General features: G+C 43.4%; 1 protein-coding gene across 3 annotated transcripts in view; it reads right to left on the bottom strand.

The window, feature by feature from the left end:
• The window catches only part of SMYD3 (SET and MYND domain containing 3), a 550,856-nt gene extending 531,874 nt beyond the window's left edge, over nt 1-18,982 (bottom strand). For 2 of the 3 annotated variants that reach the window (XM_042445885.1, XM_042445886.1), the window contains exon 1: nt 18,816-18,982. In XM_042445885.1, coding sequence (XP_042301819.1) covers nt 18,816-18,967 — 152 coding nt within the window. In that variant the 5' untranslated portion in view covers nt 18,968-18,982. The remainder of the gene's footprint in view (nt 1-18,815) is intronic. The other variant, XM_042445887.1, reaches the window with a different exon arrangement.
• Between the last annotated feature and the right edge of the window lie 2,178 nt (nt 18,983-21,160).

The raw sequence follows: 21,160 nt of genomic DNA, 5'->3' as shown, positions 1-21,160 counted from the left end.
GCCCAGAGTCCTCCTCCGCTCCGCCTCCTCTTCTGAGGCTCTGCCTCCTTAAGGGGCCAGCTCCCCTTTTAGGCCGGCGCGCAGCCAGGGCCAGGGTCGTGGAGGAGGAGGAGGAGGAGGAGGAGGTGGGTAGCCAGCCAGCCGTGCGCGGCCCTGCAGGCAAGGGGGACGCGCTGGGGGAGGAGGAGGTTGGAGAAGGAGAAGGAGGCCCTGCATCCAGAGGAAGCGCGCAGGGGGCGGAGGAGAAGGAGGAGGCAGAGGAGGAGGAGGCGGACGCGGAAGTGGGTGGCCGGCCAGCTGCATGAGCAGCTGCGGCCATAAAGAAGGTGCGCATGGGGGTGGAGGTGGCCGCAGGCGGGGCAGTCCCGCTTTTGGCACGAAACCGGACCGGAACAGTGCCAGCACCCCCAAAAGCATGATTGCCCCGTCTGTAGCCGGGTTATGGCATCCCTAGCCTAGACACATTAGTAAGGGTGAAAGTAGCTGTGAAGGGAGAATTTCAGAAAAGAGGCTAACTTGATTTTTCCTGAGAGTTGTTTCAATGGGAGAACGCACCAATTATGCATAGCTGTAACACAGTCCTACATGCCCTCCAATGTTTCACAGATGAAAACCAAGACACATAGCAACAAACAACATCAGAGTGTGGTCAAGTCAAGTACTTTTGTACTTTGAACTTAGCTTGAAGTAACTGAGGTAGTTCAAGACCAAGAGGGAAAGTGAGAGGGCAGAGAACTGAGACATTTTACAACCAGCTGAAAAAGTGGGCTGACAAAGGATTAATGAGAAATGTCCACGCCAAATAGGGACAGCTGGAGTGCATGGTCTTGTAATATGAGCCCTATAATGGAAATATCAGTTTTAGAAGAGTTTGCAGACCGGTAACCTGGTCCATGGAGCCAATCAATCCAAGATGAAGTTTTTCAAACCAGGGAAGGGCAAGGAGCAGGCTTGGGGCTGCCTGGTGCCCCAAAGCTGTCTGCAGTCCCCAAACCCTCCCTTGTAAATGTTTGTAAATGTAACTCCCTCCACAACACTATCAAATGACCCCTACTGTACTTTGCTATGAAGAAAAGGGGTTTGCCTCTTCTGGAAGCATCTTGGAGTGGCCATTCATCTTTCAAATAGGTCACACAGCACCCCCTGCACTGTTTCACATTTTAAAAATCAACACTTTTTATCAAAACCAGAAGTGAATTTCCAGCTACTTCCTGATTAACTGGGTTTTGGCATTTTTCTCAAGTCTGTGTAGTCCTTAGAAGGGCCCCAGGTCCAAAATAAATGGTCCAGCGAAGATGCCCAGCCCTAATTTAACCTCTTTGAAAGGGGTACTCTCATCCAAGCTAGGCCAGCTGAGAGCAATCTCCAGTTCCAGTAAAAGGAAGAGCCTCACAGCAAGATTGTGGGCATCTAGAATAGGAGTGGACAAGTTTGGTGGGTGTGAGGGCCAAATTTTTACACACACCCCAGCACCCACTACAAGCCATGCTAAACTAAGAAACAGTCGAAAAGGTAAAATAAAATCAAATATAAAAAAATAAAATCCAGAAGTGCCTAGCATTCATGTAGCCTTTTTGATTTAAACATGAGGGTTTACATGTTGCCCTTGCTTCTAATACTCAAAAGGTCTATTTTGATTGACAGTGCAGACTGCAACTCCAAAAATTTCTGATAATAGTCCCTGAAGAAGGCCAATTGATAACAAGACCAAACTGCATTGTGCTTTTTTAAGAATTTAAAGTTTTTGGACCATCACACACCAAGTGGGACTTTGTTTCCTTTTATTTGTCAGCTGTGAATACATGCTTTCCTCTCTTTTTTGTTATGTTTTATGCAAAACCTGTTGTTTCTAGAGACTCTCAGGAACAAGAAAATCCATTTTTGTTGGGGGGCAATGCTCTGAGGGACATCAGAGGGGGCCTCAGGTTTAAAACAAAACTTTGGGGCTATCTCAAAAATCTACAGTGCATACAACCCATAGGCCAAATCTTGCTGGCCCACAAAGGGCTCTCTTACAAACTGAAGATGATATCATCTCTAGATCCCCCTTCAGTTTCACTGAATGGGGCACTGTAGGTTGATGATAAAAATGCAGTCTGGAAGCACCCTATGTCAAAAAGCATTTTACTTTTACATCAAGCAAGCTGATCCTAAACACAGTTAGTCTTGAATGTAGGGTTGCCATAACCTGGCTGCACCCGTGAATTTCCCAATTTTGGGGGCCCTGGGCCCCTCCCGGCACGGGTGCAGCCCAAAAACCGGGACCCCCCCCCCGGTTGCAGCCAAGTTGCTGCGGCCTGCAGGGCCTCGCTGCCCTCCTCCTCCTCCTTGGGGAGGCAGGGAGGAAGAGGAGGGCAGCGAGGCCTGCCTGGGGCGGAGGAGGCGCCTCCCCGTGCGCCTGCACCACCCTCCTCCTCCGCCCCCTCGCCCCCAGGCTTCGCGCCCGCCCGCAGCATGGAGGAGGCAAAGGCGGACGGAGCCAGCGCCTCTTGCGCGCAGGCGCACGGGGAGGAGGAGAAGAGGGGGCGGAGGAGGCGGGGGAAGGTGGCGCGCCCGCACGGAGAGGCAGGGAGGGTGGCGCGCCCACGCGCAAGAGGCACTGGCTCTGTCCACCTTTGCCTCTCCACGCGGCTGCGCCACTCACCTCCTCCTCCTCCGTCCCCTCTTCCCCAGGGCGCGCGGCCGCGTGGAGGAGGCGAACTGGAGGCGGTTCACCTCCTGCGCGCAGCCACGCGGCACCCTCCTCGCCTTGCGCACAACCGCTTGCCACCCTCCTCCTCCGCCCCGTCCGCCCCAGCCCCCAGGTGAATGGAGGAGGGGGAGAAGGAGGAGGAGGAGGGGGGGGAGGAAAAGGAGGAGGGGGAGGAAAAGGAGGAGGGAAGGAGGTGGTGAGTGAGTGGCCAGAGAGGCCTCAAGGTGAGTTTTTTGGGGGTGCTTTTAATGCTAACAAGTCTCCCTTACTTTGACAGTGATAGTGTAGTGGTAATGATGATGATGAAGATGATATGAGTGGGTCAGCTTGAGAGGCATGCATGCACTGTTTCAGAAGCCGAGAGAGAGTGACTTTCCAAAGTGCCTTTTCTGTGTGGTTTTGGTTCTGAGGCAAGGCCAATGTAAATTGCTGTGATTTTTACAAACTCATGCGCAGTGAAGAAAAACCAAAGCCCCTTGACACACACTTCTGAGAAGTACACTTGGTGCAAGAACAGTGAAACCACCTTGACATGTTCAATATGCATAGCCATCCATTTCTGCCATCTGTCTAGAAATAATGTCCTCCATTTTGATCATGCCTAAGAAACAGGCATTTAGATTAACATTTTTTAAAAAACCATCAATTTTTTCGTGTGTCCTCCATTTTTTAAAAATGTATCCTACATTTGAAAATTTCCCCCTACATTTGTCCTACATTTGTCCCGGTTTGGAGGTCCTGACTTATGGCAACCCTACTTAAATGTCACGGGAATGTCTTAGTAACTGTGTACATGAAAAACACAAAGTAACAGGAGCAATAAAGGGAAAATGCACAATGGCATATTCCATTCCATTCCATTTATGCAATACCACCCTAAAACATTATCTTGAAAACCAAGTACTTGTTGGCATTCAATCAAGAATTGATTTTAAACACCCACATCTCTTAAAGGTATGTTAAAAGCCTTGCCTGCTAGATTTCATATTTTATATAAATGGAATTACAGCTGCACCAGAACTGATTGAAAATAAAGCAGAGATTGAAAAGTTTTTTTTTAAAAAAAAACCCTACAACTTGTTGGCATTAATGGGGAAGGAGGAAATTCCATCACGCCATGCACTGGCGGGGGGGGGGGGTTTAACACTTTAATATAAAGGAATGTATTGATCCAAGGTTTACAACATAAAAAGAACCAATCTTGGGAGCTAGAGACAGCCTTGTTCTATAATACAGAATTAAACCATTATAGCATGCTTTGGGCTATCTATCAGTCTGAAATTTAACATGCTTTCGCTCTGTATGAGCACTTACAACTACAGAGGAAAGGACTAGAACCCATCCTTATTAGTTGTGGAATTCAAACGGCAACAAGCTGTCATACTTGTACCAATAAGCAGATCTTCATTCAGGCATCTCTCCAGTTTTCAAACAACTGTTGTAAACAATATTTATACCTCAGGTAGATTATAAATCAGTATAAAGCATAAAGATATCTCATCTGCGATGTAGAGAGGATCTGAGTAATGTTGGGCTTTGAAAGCAAGGCCAAGATAAAACTGAATATATGATGCCAACAAGAATAAAATTAATTGACAGCAGGGGAAGCATGAGTCAGAATAAGAGAGGGGTGATAAACTGAAGAGAAATCTCTTAGAACAAAAACTACTAAAGGATCATTAGTGAAGCAGATGTACTTCAAAATTACTATTTAAAAAATCCAAGCTGTAAACAAAAAACAGAATAGGAAGTGCTAGTATTGAGTGGGGGGAAGGGTTGTGATGTTACTGTCTTGACATTACAGAAACTCTGTTCCTATTACAGGAACAAATCACAGTCAAACCAATCTGGAAAAGGAATACCTCTAAACGTACAATGTTTTAATGAAATATAACAATTATTCACTGTAGCCCTTCTTTGAATGTGTTTGTAATGTGCTGCATTTAACTTCTTGATTTTCTCAAGCATTCTTATGTAGTGCGTACCCATAAAAGGTATACCTGCTATATTCTGTATTAGAAATGATCTCTTTTCTATCCTACTATACCTGTCATCCCTCAAAACCGATTGGATTAACATGCAGTGCCCTCGTGTCTTCCTTCCTTCTATGGTTCCCCACCATCATTCCCATAACAGGACCTATTAGAGCCCCATGGGGAAATCAAGGCATCTGTGATGGAAACTATTTTTTTATTTATTTAATATGCTGCCTTTCTCCCAGAGCAGGACACAAAGGTGGCTCCCAAAGAACGTCAATTTCTAAAACCTCAATAATTGTTAAACAAATTAAAAATCCACATATTAACGATAGAAAATAATTTAAAAACATATGCAGGTCTTAAAAAATTAAACATACATCCCAAGTCAGTCAGAAGCTTCCCTGCTTACCCATTAAAAGCCTGCTTAAACAAAGGCTGCATCTGCACTGTAGAAATAATCCAGTTTCGTACCACTTCAATTGCCATGGCTCCATCCTATGGTAGTCTGGAAAATGTAGTTTGTTGTGGCACCAGCTCTCTGATAGAGAAAGCTAAATATCTCGCAAAACTACAAATCTCAGAATTCCATTGCATTGAGTGATGGCAATTAAACTGGTGTCAAACTGCATTATTTCTCCAGAGCAGGTGCAGCCAAAAAAGTCTTTGTATGTCAGAAAAATGAAAGCAGGGTGAGAGCCCACCTAGCCTCCCATGGAAGGGAGTTTGCAGAGGGTGGGAGCAGCCACTGAAAGGATTTCCTTTTTCTCCTCACCAAGTAATGGAGAGAAAGCCATTGAGAGAAAGCCTTCTCCTGTAGATCTTAGGACTCTGGCATTTTTGTATGAGGAAACGGGTTGAAGAAATGCAAAAGATCTGTTTGAAGCAGAAAGTACTTTGGCTTTTTGTTCACCATAAACTCTGAAGTCATTCTCATATACAAGGGAGACAGGCAACAGATTAAAAACATACATCCCAGTCTTGGAAGAAACTGATTTTCCGGATCCATTTCAAACTGGATTCAGGGTGGGATACAAAGTTGAGACTGCCATGGTCACCTTAGTCAGTGAACTCCATCTGGGCATCGAGGAGGGAAGTATGACCCTGTTGGTGCTCTTGGACCTCTCAGCGGCTTTCGATACCATAGACCTTGGTATCCTTCTGGAATGCCTGAGGGAGTTGGGTATCAGAGGCACTGTTCTACAGTGGTTCTGTTCCTACCTCTCAGGAAAATTCCAGGTGGTGGCATTGGGAGACAGTTGCTCCTCTAAGAGAGAGCTTAAATTTGACATCCCTCTACTCTTGCAACCTTCAAAAAGGCTGTTAAGAAGGATCTCTTCCGGCAGGCCTTTCCAACAAATCCTAGCTCCCTCTCCCTGTCTATGAGTATGATTTCAGTTGTGATTTATGTCTCTCTGCCTGCCAAATTTTTCCTCTAATTTTTAGCTAATTACGTATTGTATTTTATTGTTTTTAACTATGATTATTTAGTTTGTAGTTTTATCATTGGGATGGGGGGTTGGGTAGGGATTAATTTTGTATTTACTGTACTGTATTTTAAATGTATTTTTACTGTTGTAACCTGCCCGGATTTTTCATGATTGGGTGGGCTATAAATAAATAAATAAATAAATAATAATAATAATAATAATAATAATAATAATAATAATAATATCTTTAAGCACAGTCGTCAGTATTCCAAAGAACTACCTTATGCATACCCACTGAGTTTTGCCCAATGGTATTGCTGACTTTTTCCTTATACTGTACAGTACATCTGCAATTCATAGGTTGAAACCAAAACTGCCAGAGGAAAGCCGACAATGTGTAAACCTCATAAAAGGCACTGCTCCTCAAGTAAATTTGTGTAATATTTGGAGGGGTTGCTGTATTCTACAAAGGGTTTTTGAAGCTCAGAGATACTGTGGTGTGGGGATTATACAAAGATTAAAATAGGTAGCTTGCATAAAATAACCTCCCTTTACCTTCTCAAGAAAATAAAGAGAATCTAATTTGCAACTGCATTTTACATGAGCTATGATCCATATTATAATACCCAGTTCTCCCTCACAGCATTTATTTTCATTATGAATTTGGGGGGAAATGATTTATCCTTTGCAGAAAAAAAGTGAACACTGAGCACAGGCTAATTTGCTATATTGTGGCTTCTTGTTCTCCCCCTCCCTTTACACACTGAGGGTTTTCCTTTGGCATGTATTAATATTTATAAGCAGAAATGCTGGATTTCTATTTTACATGTGAAAATAGCAGACTTGGTCAATGTTTCAGGCTGCAAGATTCATCTTTATTCAGAAACGATTCACACCATAATAACAACAACACTGTTACATTATCTGACATATTACCAGTAGGGCTTTTTATATTTTTGATATTCAAAATCCATCACCACTCCACAGATTAAAAAGGCTCTATGAACAAACACTTTATCTTTCTGTGAGCTGGAGTAGTGCCATGGTTGGAAGTGTGATCCAGGAAATCATCTTGCTTCAGCCATTAGCTTTTCAGGTGACTATATAGGAAATAAGACGCTATTCTTTCAGTCTCAACTCCCTCAACCTCACCCATAATCTGCAATAGGAGAATAAAAATTCCTTACAATGAAGTTGTGAGAATTGCTGAAACAAACGACGTTATGTGCTTTTAGCACTTGACATACATTATTTAGACATTGAGAATGACCAGGCAGTGATATTTTATGAGCAAACCATATTAACTCTCACCCATACCAATAAACAAGCTTGCATCATATTAACTGTGGGAGATTTTCTGACTCTAATAGGAAATTCAATATACTGCAGGGTATTAAAATGACAAGTGTCTAAACAAGTGTGCATTTGCAGAAGCAAACATGTTCCATACAAACATGCTAAGCCAGAAACCACAAAGAGTAAAAGAAAAAAAAATATTTAGAAACAGAAAGTTACATTTTGTATGTTGTGAGATATTTCCTCAACCCAATGAATGCCAGTGTCCACTCTCATGCCATGAGGAAAATGATGATACTACCTGAACGGGGAGAACTATGGCCGACCTGAGCACATCACCTTTGCTTTGCCATATTATAGGTGGCCCAAAAATGTCATGGGACTGTTTTTTAGCTCAGTGAGGTGCGTTACAGCTTCCGGGGCTGCTGTTTGCTCCGCGAGGGAGCCGCAGCAGCCAAACCGTGCGACTCCCTCATGGAGCAAAAAAGAAGCTCCAAAATGGAGCTTCTTCCTGCAGTGCAGTTATGACGCCGCAAGGCTCCAATGGCGCACTCGCAATGTCATAAGCGCCGCGCGACGTGCAGACGCACAGCGTCCGCTACGTCAATATGGCGGCGGCTGTATGGAACGGCCGCCGCCATTTTGTACATATTCACTACGTACTAGGGTTAGGGGGGTGCGGAAGCACCGCCTCTTCCTAACCCTAATACATAGTGAATACGTACAAAATGGCAGTTTGTAACCCGCCTATATTACCCTGGCTGGGACAAAAACAATATCTCAATGGTAAAAATGAATACTTTTATTGGGACATTTCCCCCTCCCACGCTATTGTTTCTATGCTTATCAGCAAAAAAAAATCTGTACATGCACTTACCTGAAATAAGGAGAAATCATTTACCATTACAGTGGAGCCTCCTTATCCACAGACTTGATGTCTTACTGATTTAAGCATCCGTGGACAGCACACCCCATTGTCCCCAATGGCCATGTGTGCACAACGGCTGTGCTAGCAGGCACATGCACTTTGCACCGCTATTAGTGACAATGGGACTTGAAGTCCCACATTTTTGGTATCCATGGGAAGTGGGGTGGAACAGTTCCCCCGTGGATACTAAGATCCAACTGTATTAGGTGACACTGTTACACATTAGATCTACATATTAGATCTACTTCTGTACCCCTCTGGCAAGACAAAAGAACACCTATGAGACTCACTGGAGTACAGAGTTGAGCAACATATATAAGAACCTTCTGCCACCCCAGAGTCTGGAGGCATTTTGCCATAGTCTGGGGAGGGGTATCGGCCATTTTAAGCAAAGGAGAGGATTTCTTTTAACAACAAAAAGAGACCCAGAGGTCCTTTCCTGTTTTTCAAAAGGTCTTACCGCAGACTACAATGAGCCAAGGGGCGATAAAACATGGTGAAAATATGCCCCACAACCCCCTAGAGAGCATTTAGGGGGTGTATTAACCTTGGTGGCATGGAGGGCACAATAATAGCCCAAAGAGATACATTTGGACCAGGGGCATCACTAGGGGGCCTCATGGGGTGCAGACTGCACCAGATGACACGCTAAGGGGGGATGACACCATGGCTCTCCAAACATCTGCCTTTTGGCAGAAATGGGCTGTGGCATTTGCCTGTCTTCCTTTAAAATGCTGAAGAGATGGTGTGAGTGGGGCAAGGCTCCGTGGGATGAGAACGGAGAGGCTGCAGTTTAAAAAAAAATTACACTTCAAAAATTTAATTTTTAAAAAAATTGTTTTAAATATATATAATTTCTAAAATTATTCTTTTTAAACTTTATTTTAAAAACCTCACATCTTACCAAATGTCAGCTTCAGCCACATGAGATTGTGTACATGTACAGTGCGCCCACTGGGGTTTGAGATGTGAGCTTCTCTCTCTCTCTCTCTCTCTTTCTTCTTTCTTTTTTTGTAGAGGTTTGGTGGACATGAGGTTTATTTTATTTATTTATATTGTTTTATTTATATCTCCTCTATCTCCACGCACAGGACTCAAGACCCACATTAAGTTAAAAATAAATTACCCTAAAAACTAATTTGATACAAATGGATTTTTTTAAAACTAAATAAACAGTTCTGTTAAAACACTATATTGCAACAGTTAAAACTATATCAGAACAAGGGGGGGCATAATACACTCCATTAAAAAATTATTCAGCCACAATAATTTAAAAAAACAAAACTTGCCTAAATAATAATAATAATAATAATAATAACTTGCTTGCCTACTGGAAGAAAGAATAAAAAAGGTCAGCCAAGTCTCCCATGGGTAGGAATTACACACGTTGAGAGCAATCTCTAAGAAGGCTCGTTGGTTGCATTCACACTTCAGAAATAATCCGGTTTGACACTACTTTAACTGTCATGGCTCAATGCTATTGGATTCTGGGAATTGTAGTTTGTTGAGCTCTGCTCTGGTGCCGCAACAAAGTACAGTTCCCAGAATTACATAGCATTTTGCTATGGCAGTTAAAGTGGTATCAAACCAGATAGTTTCTGCAATGTGGATACAGCCTCCCTCTCATCCTCATCAAACATATATCTTATGGCAGCAGGAGACAGAGGAAACTCATCCGTGAATATTTCAGCAGTCAGGCAGGCTCAGTAAAGGAGGCATGGGCTTTGAGACAGTCTGGACAGTTTTAAGATAAACCTCCCACCCCACCTCTAAAAAGCCTTCAAGTTTGGCAATTTACCATTTCAAGGCATTTGTTTGCATTAAAAAAAAGCATTTTTAAAAAGTCACAGCTAGCTCTAGGTATCTGACCAAGGTGGGGTGTGTGTGTGTGTGTGTGTGTGTGTGCAAAAAAGCCCTGTGGGCTGTATGATTCCCAGTACTGCTATAATCAATCTCAAAGGCAGTAGCTTTTTGTCTTGCTAATGGAATTCAAAGTTTATTTCTGGGACTTTAAAGTTCTCCCAGTACCCGCATGGCCAGAAGGAGCCATGTATGAATGCTCTTCCATATCATCTGAACTGAGGACAACAGCCACATCATATTGACAAAACGCAGGCCCACGATTAACATTGTCATTTTTTTTTCTTTCTCCTGTATGAATTTTAACACTTTTTGCCTGAAAAAGCCAGTGGAGCTTCAAAAGCTTGTAATATGTACAGTATAATGTGCATTTGAGGTGACCCAGGAAAGGTATATCACTGTTTCATGGATTTTGGATGCTATTGTACTTTTTACATGGCCACCCTAACACGGCTACCCTGGATATGTCCACTTACCATGGTTTGCCAATTGTGGTCTTATCTCAAGAAGAAAAATACAGTCACAGCTATCCAGGCACTAGTGAAATCCAGGCTGCATTGTTTTAACGTGATACAATAATGGACTAGGATTTGGGGGGATCCAGATTGTAATCTCCACTGAGCCATGAAACACACCGAGTGATCTTGGCTCAGTCATTATTGCTGAGCCTGACTTACCTCACATGTTGTTATGGGTAGAAAGAGAACCAGGTATGCCACCTTCAGTTCATTAGAGGAAAGGTGGAATATAAACATGATAAAAAAAAACAATGTGTCTTGCAGAAGTCTGCATTTAAAGGTAGTTTAGAAAATTAAACCATTCAAGGTACCTATAATGGGGAAATTGCACAAACTGCCAGTTTGTTTCCAGGTTCAATTTAAAATGCTAGTTTTAACTCTTAAAGCCTTAAAAGTGTTTGCAACTGAGTTACCTGAATGACAGGCTTCACTCATATCAACATCTGCACACCTTAATATCAGCCACTAAGGTCCTTTTCACATGTCCAGCAGTGTAAACTAGGGCTGCATCCACACTGGAGAGATAATCTGGTTTGACACTGCTTGAACTGCAATGGCTCAATGCTATGGAATTCTGCTCTGGAGCTGCAACAAACTATGATTCCCAGAATTTCATAGCATTGAGCCATGGCAGTTCAAGTGGTGTCAAACCAGATTATTTCTCCAGTGGGATTCACTGCATGTAAGCAGGTCCAAAGCAGGGGGCTTTCTCAGAACATCAATAGAAAGCATTACCAGCTATGGTATGTCTGTCCCTATTAAAGGTGTGTAAAAAAAAAAAAAGTTGAAAATGTACCTATTTTCTGGATTTTAAAAAATAAAATTCCCTACATATTGGATGGTTGTTGGTTTTACCTATAGGTATGCAATGCTTGTGACTGTCTCTTAGAGGTCTTTGTATGTCAGTCTTATTTCAGCTTGCTCTTACTACTGATTTAAGGTAATTGTTATTTATATTTTCTTTTGCAAGCTTGAGATGTTCATTCTTAAAGGCAGTTTGCAAATATGTTAGATACCACATGAAAATATTTGTATCAGTTCCTAAAATGCAAAACCTCAGTTACACATAGTGCTTAGTGACATTCTCCCCCCCCCCCAACGTGTGGCAGGGTTTATGTCCAGTAGCTGGCTCTACCTTCTGGACAAGTCAGCTAATCCAGCTCCATTTGTCAGTGTTTTGGGGACAGTATTTGGTGCAACTATTTCATCCCCCTGAAATGATAGGATTAGATGGTATTTAAAATGTTTTAAAAGGCTTGTGCAATAAAACACCTTTTTCAGTGTTCATATAGTGCCATCTACTGGTGGTTTTGATACAAAGAAAACTATCCCCATTTTTTTCTTTTAAACAAGGATACTATTTTAAGTCTGTTTTGTTACACATTCAGAGCCAGTTCTTACTTATACATTTCCAGCAGAGATGCTGGAAAGATAGGCAGTTCTGGACTAGACTGATATCAGTTTTAAAATCTGGACCTCCTTTGAAACAGCAAGGATCAGTGGGATATGGGGAAGCAGTAATGGAAAGATGGGGGAATAAGGTTGATATAAAGAAATGCAGGGGAATTACCAGTAAAGTTATTTCCAAGACTGAAATGAGGAGCAAGATGACCAGTCAACAAGTGTAAAGCTCACAGTTGCAGTTGGCTACGAAACTGACATGGGAAGCAATCAAATGTCATCGACACTATTATTGTATCTCAATAAAAACCCTTCTCAGAGAATCACAATGTGAAGAGACCACAAGGGCCACCCAGTCCAATCCCCTGCCATGCAGGAATACAATGTCAAAGCACTCCCAACAGATGGCCATCCACCCTTGGCTTAAAAACCTTCAAAGAAGGAGACTCCACCACTCTCCAAGGCAGCATATCCCACTGTCAAGCTCTCACCATCAGGAAGTTCTTCCTACTGCAGCCTCCTCCGCACCAGGCCTCGCTGCCCTCCTTTTCCTCCGCGCGACCATGCGTGGTGGAGGAGGAGGAGGGCAGCGAGGCCCCAGGGTTGCCCAGCAACCCCGCTGCAACCGGGCTTTTCCCGGTTTTTGGCTGCACCCGTGCCATGACCGGGCAGGTGCAGCCAAAACCGGGAAAAACCCGGTTGCAACCGGGTTATGGCAACCCTAGTTTGCGGCCTTCCTCTCTTTCTACTACCCTCTACCTTTCCTACCATTATTGTTTTTCTAGTGATCCGTACCTTCTCATTATGTGGTCAAAGTACAATAGTCTGAACTTGATCACTTTTGCTTCCAAGGAGAGCCCTGGTCTGATCTGTTTGTTTTCTTGGCTGTCCATGGTATCCTAAGTACAGTATCACATTTCAAATGAGTTGATTTTCTTTCTGTCTGTTTCCTTCACTGTAGAGCTCTCATATCCATACATGGTAATTGGGGAAACAGTGGCTTGAATGATTCTGACTTTAGTGCTCAGTTGTATGTCATTGCTCTTCAGTATCTTTTCCAGTTCTTTCATAGCTGTCCTTCCCATTCCTAGTCTTCTTCTTATTTCTTGACTGCATTCCCCATTCTGGTCAATGTTTGACCAGAATTCTTTAACTATTTCAATGACATCCTTTCAAATACTTAAACATGGCTGTCATGTCCCCTCTTAATCTTCTCTTCCCCAGTATGCAAAGGGATTTTGTAGCACCTTTGAGACAATGGCCCAAAACAGATGGGCAAAAAAAGGTGCGTTCAGCAGTTTAGGGATGTGGTGATTAGACAACACACACCCCAAAACCACATTGAAGCCACCCTGGGGTTTTGCCAAGGCTGCCTTTGGCCACTCCAAAAGGAACAGATGTTTTCTGCCTCTTTCTGCTATCCATTTGGGGAAATGGCAGCAGGCACCCTCAGGGCTGCAGTGTGTGTTTGCTGCAGCCCCAGGGCAACCAGGTCAGGAATGGCTTTTGGCCCGTCATTCCTGCTCATCTGTTTTGCCCCTAAATTAAAGAAGCTGGTGGTATCAGCTTTCGTAGACTTCAGCTTATCAAAAGTGCCACAAGATCCCTGTGCATACTGATTTGCCATATTAACATGGCTATCTCTTTGAATTCTCTTCCTCAGGTTAAGCACACCCAGCTCCCTCAGTCACTCCTCACAGGGCATGGTTTCACCATTTTGGTCATACTCTTCAGGATACACTCCAGCTTCTCAATATCCTATTTGAATTGTAGTGCCCAGAACTAGACACAGTATTCCAAGTGAGGCCTGACCAGAGCAGAATAGAGTGGCACTATTACTTCCCTCAGTCTAGATCTAGACAATATACTTCTATTGATGCAGCAGCCTAGAATCACATTGGCTCTCTTAGCTGCTGCATCACACTACTGACCCATGTTCAACTTGTAGCCCACTAAGAACAGTCCTGGATTCCTTTTGCAAGCATTAGTGTCAAGCCAGATGTCACTCACCTCTGCCTGTCCAATTAATTTTTATTGCCCAATTATTGTACCTTACATGTCTTCCTGATGAAATTCATTTTATTAGTTTTGGCCCAGCTTTCTAATCTGTAAAGATCATTTTGAATTTTGATCCTGTCCTCTGGGATATTAGTCAATGATGTGTTCAAGTCTTTTAGTCTCAAGTCAAGTCTCAAGTCCTTGCAAGATACTTTCAAGTCAAGTTGCAAGTCTGGGAGCCAATGTTTAACAGAAAAAAGGAGGTAGATTGAGTTTCTTGGAGGGAACAGGTAATGCATTAGGCAATCAGTTTGAGGCAGGGGTTCAGGTCTGCTTGGCAACCTGCACATCCGAGGAGCCTTCTAAAGCTTTTCACAAACTTTAGAAGGATCCTTCCACCTCAAGCTCATTTGCTGCTCCCATGTGAGAAACGTGTCCCACATTTTGGAGGACAGGTTTTGTCTGCTGCTCAAAGTGAATGTTACCAACAAGACAGTAACTAAAAATATACTAGTCTCAAGTCAAGTCAGTGTGTTGTTTTTGCCAAGTTAAGTCTAAGTCGATTCAATGAACTGACTTGAGTCTGATTTAAGTCCAAGTCAATTGGCTTAGGTCTACATTACTGGTATTAGCTACCCCTCCCGATTTAGTGTCATCTGCAATTCTGATTAGCATGCCCTCTATTCCATCATTTCAGACATTGATAAAGAAGTTGAATAGCACTGGGCCAGGACACAAACCTGTGGCACCCCACTGGTCACTTCTCCAAAGGATGAAGAGGAGCCATTGCTAAGCACTCTTTGGGTTCAATCACTCAGTCTTCTACAAATCTGCCTAACAGATCTGCATTATCTAACCAACATTTGACAAGCTTGTTTGCAAGAATATCATGGGGGACCTTGTCAAATGCCTAACTGAAATCAAGGTACACTACATCCACAGCATTCACCTCATATACCAAGCTTGTGGCTCCATCAACCATAAAAGAGATGAGATTAGTCTGGCATGACTTCTTTCTGAGAATCCCACGTTGACTTTTAGTAATCATGGCATTCCTTTCTAAGTGCCTACAGACTGCTTAATTATCTGCTCCAGAGTCTTCTCTGATGTTGATGTCAGGATGACTAGAAGGTAATTATTTGGCTCCTCTTTCTTCCCCTTTTTGAAAATGGGACAACATTTGCTCTCCTCCAACCATTCTCTTCCTGAACCAGGAATCTTCTTGATGCTATCAAGAATTGGAAGCCAACCTGCAGGTTCAATAGCTTCCTGTACGATTCTAGAACTATGTTGGGTAAAATGTCCCTTTAAAAAGTGGTAAAATAATTTATATGGCTGTAAATGTTAAGAAACACCAGGAGTCAGCCCTAATGGTATCACCACTGTGTATAAGGGTTCTGGAACACAGCTATGGGTTGAGGAGAGGAGTTGGTGCAGTGTGATGTGCTGGAGAGTTTGTAGAGTGTGTTCGTTGGAGAAGTGGATTGTAGCAGACAGTGTATGCATTGCTGACAGAAGTCAGAGCTTCTGTTGTAAATACTTTGTATATATTTTGCAACAGGAAAATAAAAGCCTCCAAGAGCTTTGGAAGAAGACAACTATGTCTGTGCCTTATTTCAGGTTGGTCAGTGCTTTACTGCCAAATACTGAAAACTGGGTTGTGCTTCTGCACTCTGCTGTGAACTACTGTTGAGGTCAAGCATCTCAGACAGTACTGAACGTTGCTACCTCTGTTTGGGCCTAGTTTTGTTCATTTTGGTTGCCGCACACCTGTAGGACACAGAGGAGAGCCAACAAACTATTTTTCATTTTCATCTAATACTGGATGGGATGGACTGAGGCAGTGTAAGGCACCTCCCAATGTCCCTATCTTTATCTTTAAAAGATAGATGAAAATGACACGGAGGCTTTCTTCACGAAAAGGTGTCTGAGTTATATAAATCGCTACCAACGTCATCCTCCTTACTCCCCAAGGCCAATCCATGAAGTTGCCAATGCAATCTTCCCCTGCCTTCCCTTGGTTCCTGTACCTTCACAAGCTGCAAAGGCTGGCAAAAACTCCATAGCGGCAGCAGGGGCATCACTAAGTACATGTGGGGTGTGTGGGCCACACCAGGTGGCACACTAACACCACTATTCCCCAAACATCTGCCTTTAGGCACACAGGCAGCAGCATTTGCCTGCACCCTTTTAAAACACTGAAGAAATGGTGTGAGTGGGACAAGCCTCAGTGGGATGAGGAAGGAGAGGCCCTGGGTTTTTTTGGTTTGTTTTAATTAAAATTTAATTTAAAAGAATAAAATTATTTTTAATTTTCTTTAAAAACAGAACATCTTACAAAATCTTTACTACAAGCGCATGGAACAATGTACATGTAAAGACATTTAGGCTGTGTGTATGATATTGTCACTTAAAGGTATGTTTTTAAGGTTGCTAACTGTTTATGCCCAGGGCGACCAGATGTCCTCCTTTTCCAGAGCATGTCTTACATATCAACCTTCTCTCCAGGATGAATTTCAAAATGCCCTCCATTTTGAGCATGACAAAGAAGCATGAACTTACATTTATGTTTATATTAGTGTTTTCAGCTTTTATTTTGTAATGCCCTCCATTTTTCTTGGATGTCCAACATTTTTCTTGGACGTCCTACATATTTGCGGTGCCTCATCCTCTTTTGCAGGTAGGACATCTGGTCACTCTGTTTAGATAACAACATAGAGTAGCATGGTGTTCTGAGGGTTGAACTGCAGATCTGGAGACCAGCGTTCAATCCCCTGCTTGGTCATCAAACCCACTGGGTGACCCTGGGCAAGTCACACTGTCTCAGCCTCAGGGGAAGGCAACAAATCTTGCACACACACAAAAAAACCACCTCATGATAGGGTTACCTTAGGGTCGCCATAAGTCAGAAACAATTTGAAGATACACAACAACAGCAACAACACCTTATGCCACAACTATTGCCATTGCTTTCAGTGATATACTGTTTATATACAATAACAATTTACAGGTAGCATTAGTGCAAAAAGCATTACTAAGGCTTCTGCGTGGCAAGTATGGTAGGAGGTCAATGGGGAGTGACACGATGAGTTTCCACACCAGGGAGTTTATCACATGGGAGGCATCCAGTGCAAAAATGGGATTTAATCCCCCCCCAAAAAAAAAATCTAAGAAGACACACACAAGAACGATTGATTTTCAGACACATTGGGGTTAACACAACATTAAACTGGCTAGAAACACGACAAAATGCATTTTCATAGAATCATAGAGTTGGAAGAGATCCCAAGGGCCATCCAGTCCAACCCCCTGCCATGCAGGAACTCTCAATCAAAGCACTTCCAATAGATGGCCATCTATCCTGTTTAAAGGCCTCTAAGGAAGGAGAGAATCTACTACACTCCGAGTGTGTTCCACTGTTGAACAGCCCTTACTGTCAGGACGTTCCTCCTAATGTTGAGGTGGAATCTGTTTCCAGGTCCTGGTCTCTGGAGCAACAGAAAGCAAGCTTGCTCCCTCCTCAATAAGACATCCCTTCAAATATTTAAACAGAGCTATCATAGCACCTCTTAACCTCCTCTTCTCCAGGCTAAACATCCCCAGCTCCCTAGGTTTCTCCTCATAAGGCATGGTTTCTAGACCCTTCAACATTTTAGTCGCCCTCCTTTGGATACGCTCCAGTTTCTCAATATCCTTTTTTAATTGTGGTGCCCAGAACTGGACACAGTCTTCCAGGTGGGGTCTGACTAAAGCAGAATAGAGTGGCACTATTACTTCCCTTAATCTAGACACAATACTTTTATTGATGAAGCCTAGAATCACGTTGGTCTTTTTAGCTGCTGTGTCACACTGTTTTCCAGATAAAGAATCAGGTTTTGTCTACTTTCTAGCTGGGTTAATGTCACGTTAATGCACCTTAACAGCGACATCATCTGAAGATCAATTACACTTTTGCGTGTCTTTTCTACTTTCTGCCCGGGTTAATGCTGGGTTAACCCAGACGTCATCTGATAATAAACCCACTTTGGCGTGGTTTGTTTGTTTTTTCACTTTAAATCCTGATTTCGCACGGGATCTGTCTCATGTGATAAAACTCCATAGTAATAGTAATGCACAGTGGAGAAATAACCCAGTTTGGCACTGCTTTAAGCATCCTGGCTCAAGGCTATGGAATTCTTGGAGTTGGAATTTGTTGTGGGGCGACCACAACAAACTCCAACTCCCAGAATTCCATAGCCTTGAGCCAGGATGCTTAAAGCGGTGCCAAAAAAAAATGCCATGGCTCAGTGTTATCAAATTCTGGAACTGCCACAATAAAACTACCATTCCCAAAATTCCATATTATTGTTATTATTATTATATATCAATATGTTTTATTGAATATATATAACCGATGTCAAAACTGGGTTATTTCTGCAGTGCGGATGCTACAAAACGAGAGCAAAACTCCTAACCCAAAAAAGGGTCACAGGAGCGCCCTCTAGCGGCTGTCTTCCTCCTCCTCTGCAGCGCGCGTAGCCTCAGTTAGAGCGCGCCAAGGACAAGGCGGCCATTGCAGTCGCTAGGATAGCGCGAGGGAGCATCCGCGCACGCGCAGCAGAGAATGGGAGCGCTAGGACTGGGCACGAGCGAGCGCGCGCATCAGTGAGAATGAGAGCGCGAGAGCGAGCGCGCTAGACGGGGAGGGGGAGTGGGTGGGTTCCGGCGGCCAATTACCTGCGCAGGCAGCGCTCGCACACGCTTCCCAGGCACTTTTTGCTGACGTTGTAAGCGAAAGGCTCCGCGCGGTAGAGCAGCGCGCCGGGCTTCACCGCCTTCGTCGTGAGGCGGACGCCGTTGCCTCGGCCGGGGCTTGCAAACTTCTCCATGCGTCCCCCCTCCCTTCTTTCCCCCCCCCCCCACGAAGAGAAGCGCGGCGCTGAAACGCTCTGGCTGCTGGCAGCCCCTTCCCGCCTCTGAGACCACGTGACCTTCCCTTTTTGTGGCCGCCGGCGCCATCTTGATTGAGGGCAAAATGAAAAAAAAAAGCCCGGTTTCAACATGTCTCCTTCACAGTCCCTCCCTCTCTCAGTGTTTATAACACAAACAGCCTCTTTCTCCTGCTCCTCCCAAACAGGTGAACAGGTGCCCAAACCACAGGAGGAGGATAAGGAGCTGCAAGATGGAGGCTGTTCAAGAAAAATGGAGGGCCTGACCAAATAAAAGCCCAAAACACTCATATAAAAATATATAATGTAAATCCATGCTTCTTAGGCATAACCAACAAGGAAGCCTTTGAAAAACGATGGAGGACGTTCCATAATTAGGATGCAATCAAGGCACAGATATAGTACTGCGGCGGCAATGTCAAAGGGTCCAAGGACAGTCAGGACTGGAGGCAGCCCTGGGAGATTTGGGGGGTTTCCCCTCATGTTGGTGTAAACATCCCCTTTTCATTTCTATACCGCCTTTCTCCCAAAAAGGTACCTAAGGCAGCTCAAAAATTAATAATAGTTTTATAACAAAATTTGAAATGTTAAAATCATCTAACTAAAACAGTATAAAGCGACATAAAAATACAAAGTTTAAAACAACCAGAGCACACACCCCATTTAAAAGCCTGCCTCCTGTGCAATTCTAGGTTGCATCAATAGAAATACAGTGTCTAGATCAAGGGAGTTAATAGTGCCACTCTATTCTGCTCTGGTCAGGCCCCACCTGGAATACTGTGTCCAGTTCTGGGGACTCCAATTCAAAAAGGACATTGAGAAACTGGAGCGTGTCCAAAGGAGGGCGACTAAAATGGTGAAGGGTCTGGAAACCATGCCCTATGAGGAACGACAGGGAGCTGGGGATGTTTAGCCTGGAGAAAAGAAGGTTAAGAGGCAATATGATAGCCCTGTTTAAATATTTGAAGGGATGTCATATTGAGGAGGGAGCAAGCTTGTTTTCTGCTGCTCCAGAGAACAGGACCCGGAACAATGGATGCAAGCTACAGGAAAAGAGATTCCTCCTCCCTCAACGTTAGGAGGAAGTCCTGAGAGAGAGAGGGTTGACAGTGGAATCTACAGTGGTACCCCGGGTTACGAATTTAATTCGTTCCGCCGCCGCGTTCGTAACCCGAAAAGCTTTTGCAAGCCGAAAACCCATAGGCGCTAATGGGGAAAAGCCGCGATTTGGTGCGAAAAAGCGCCGAAAAGCACCAAAATTTCTTTCGTAACCTGAAATAACCTTCGTAACCCGGAACAGTTTTTTTCAATTGATTTTTTTCGTAACCGGAAATTTCGTAAGGCGGCGCATTCGTATCCCGGGGTACCACTGTACTGCCTTGGAGTGTGGTCAGGTCTACCTTCCTTGGAGGTCTTTAAACAGAGGCTGGATGGCCATCTGTTGGGAATGCTTTGTGAGTTCCTGCATGGCAGGGGCTGGACTGGATGGCCCTTCTGGTCTCTTTCAACTCTGTGATTCTGTGATTCTATGATTCTCTCTGTGTGCTGGTTTTTATATTATTGTTTTATATTTATTTCTTGTGCCATTTGTGACTTTTACAGAAAAACTACATGAAAGTACTCTGGAACACTTGTCTGGCACTGTATCAGCCTTTTAAAATGAGCAGTTATATCTACAAACACGGATTCATTTAAGTAAGCTTTTTATTGGATTTTGTGTTATAAAACAATCAGAAAATCATTGTGATTTTGTCCCATTAGTCCTAGAACTTGCATGACCCCTACCTGCTAGATCTCTGCAAATCTCCTTCCATACCATAGTAAGGGTCCAGCCATTTGTACTTATTGGTTCAAGATTAAATTACTACCCTGCCTTTTTTTAAAAAAACAACATCTGTCGAATGGAAACAAAAGAATCAACAAAAAGCTTGCTCTCAGTTGTTATTGTCCCTACTAAACATATTGCTTGACTAGATTTTGGAACCTCGTTTAACCTTTTTTTAAATGAATGACCACAATCTAGCTCAGCTCTGAGCATTAATATTCTTCTAAATTATTTTACATGTAGAGCTATAGTTTTGCAACATTACATGTGTTTCAGAAACCTACTGCAGTCTCTCATTGATCTCTGAT

The sequence above is a fragment of the Sceloporus undulatus genome, chromosome 1 (assembly GCF_019175285.1).
Source record: "Sceloporus undulatus isolate JIND9_A2432 ecotype Alabama chromosome 1, SceUnd_v1.1, whole genome shotgun sequence".
NCBI lineage: Eukaryota > Metazoa > Chordata > Lepidosauria > Squamata > Phrynosomatidae > Sceloporus > Sceloporus undulatus.
Note: the sequence above shows the minus strand (reverse complement) of the source record. Positions and strands in the feature narration are given on the sequence as shown.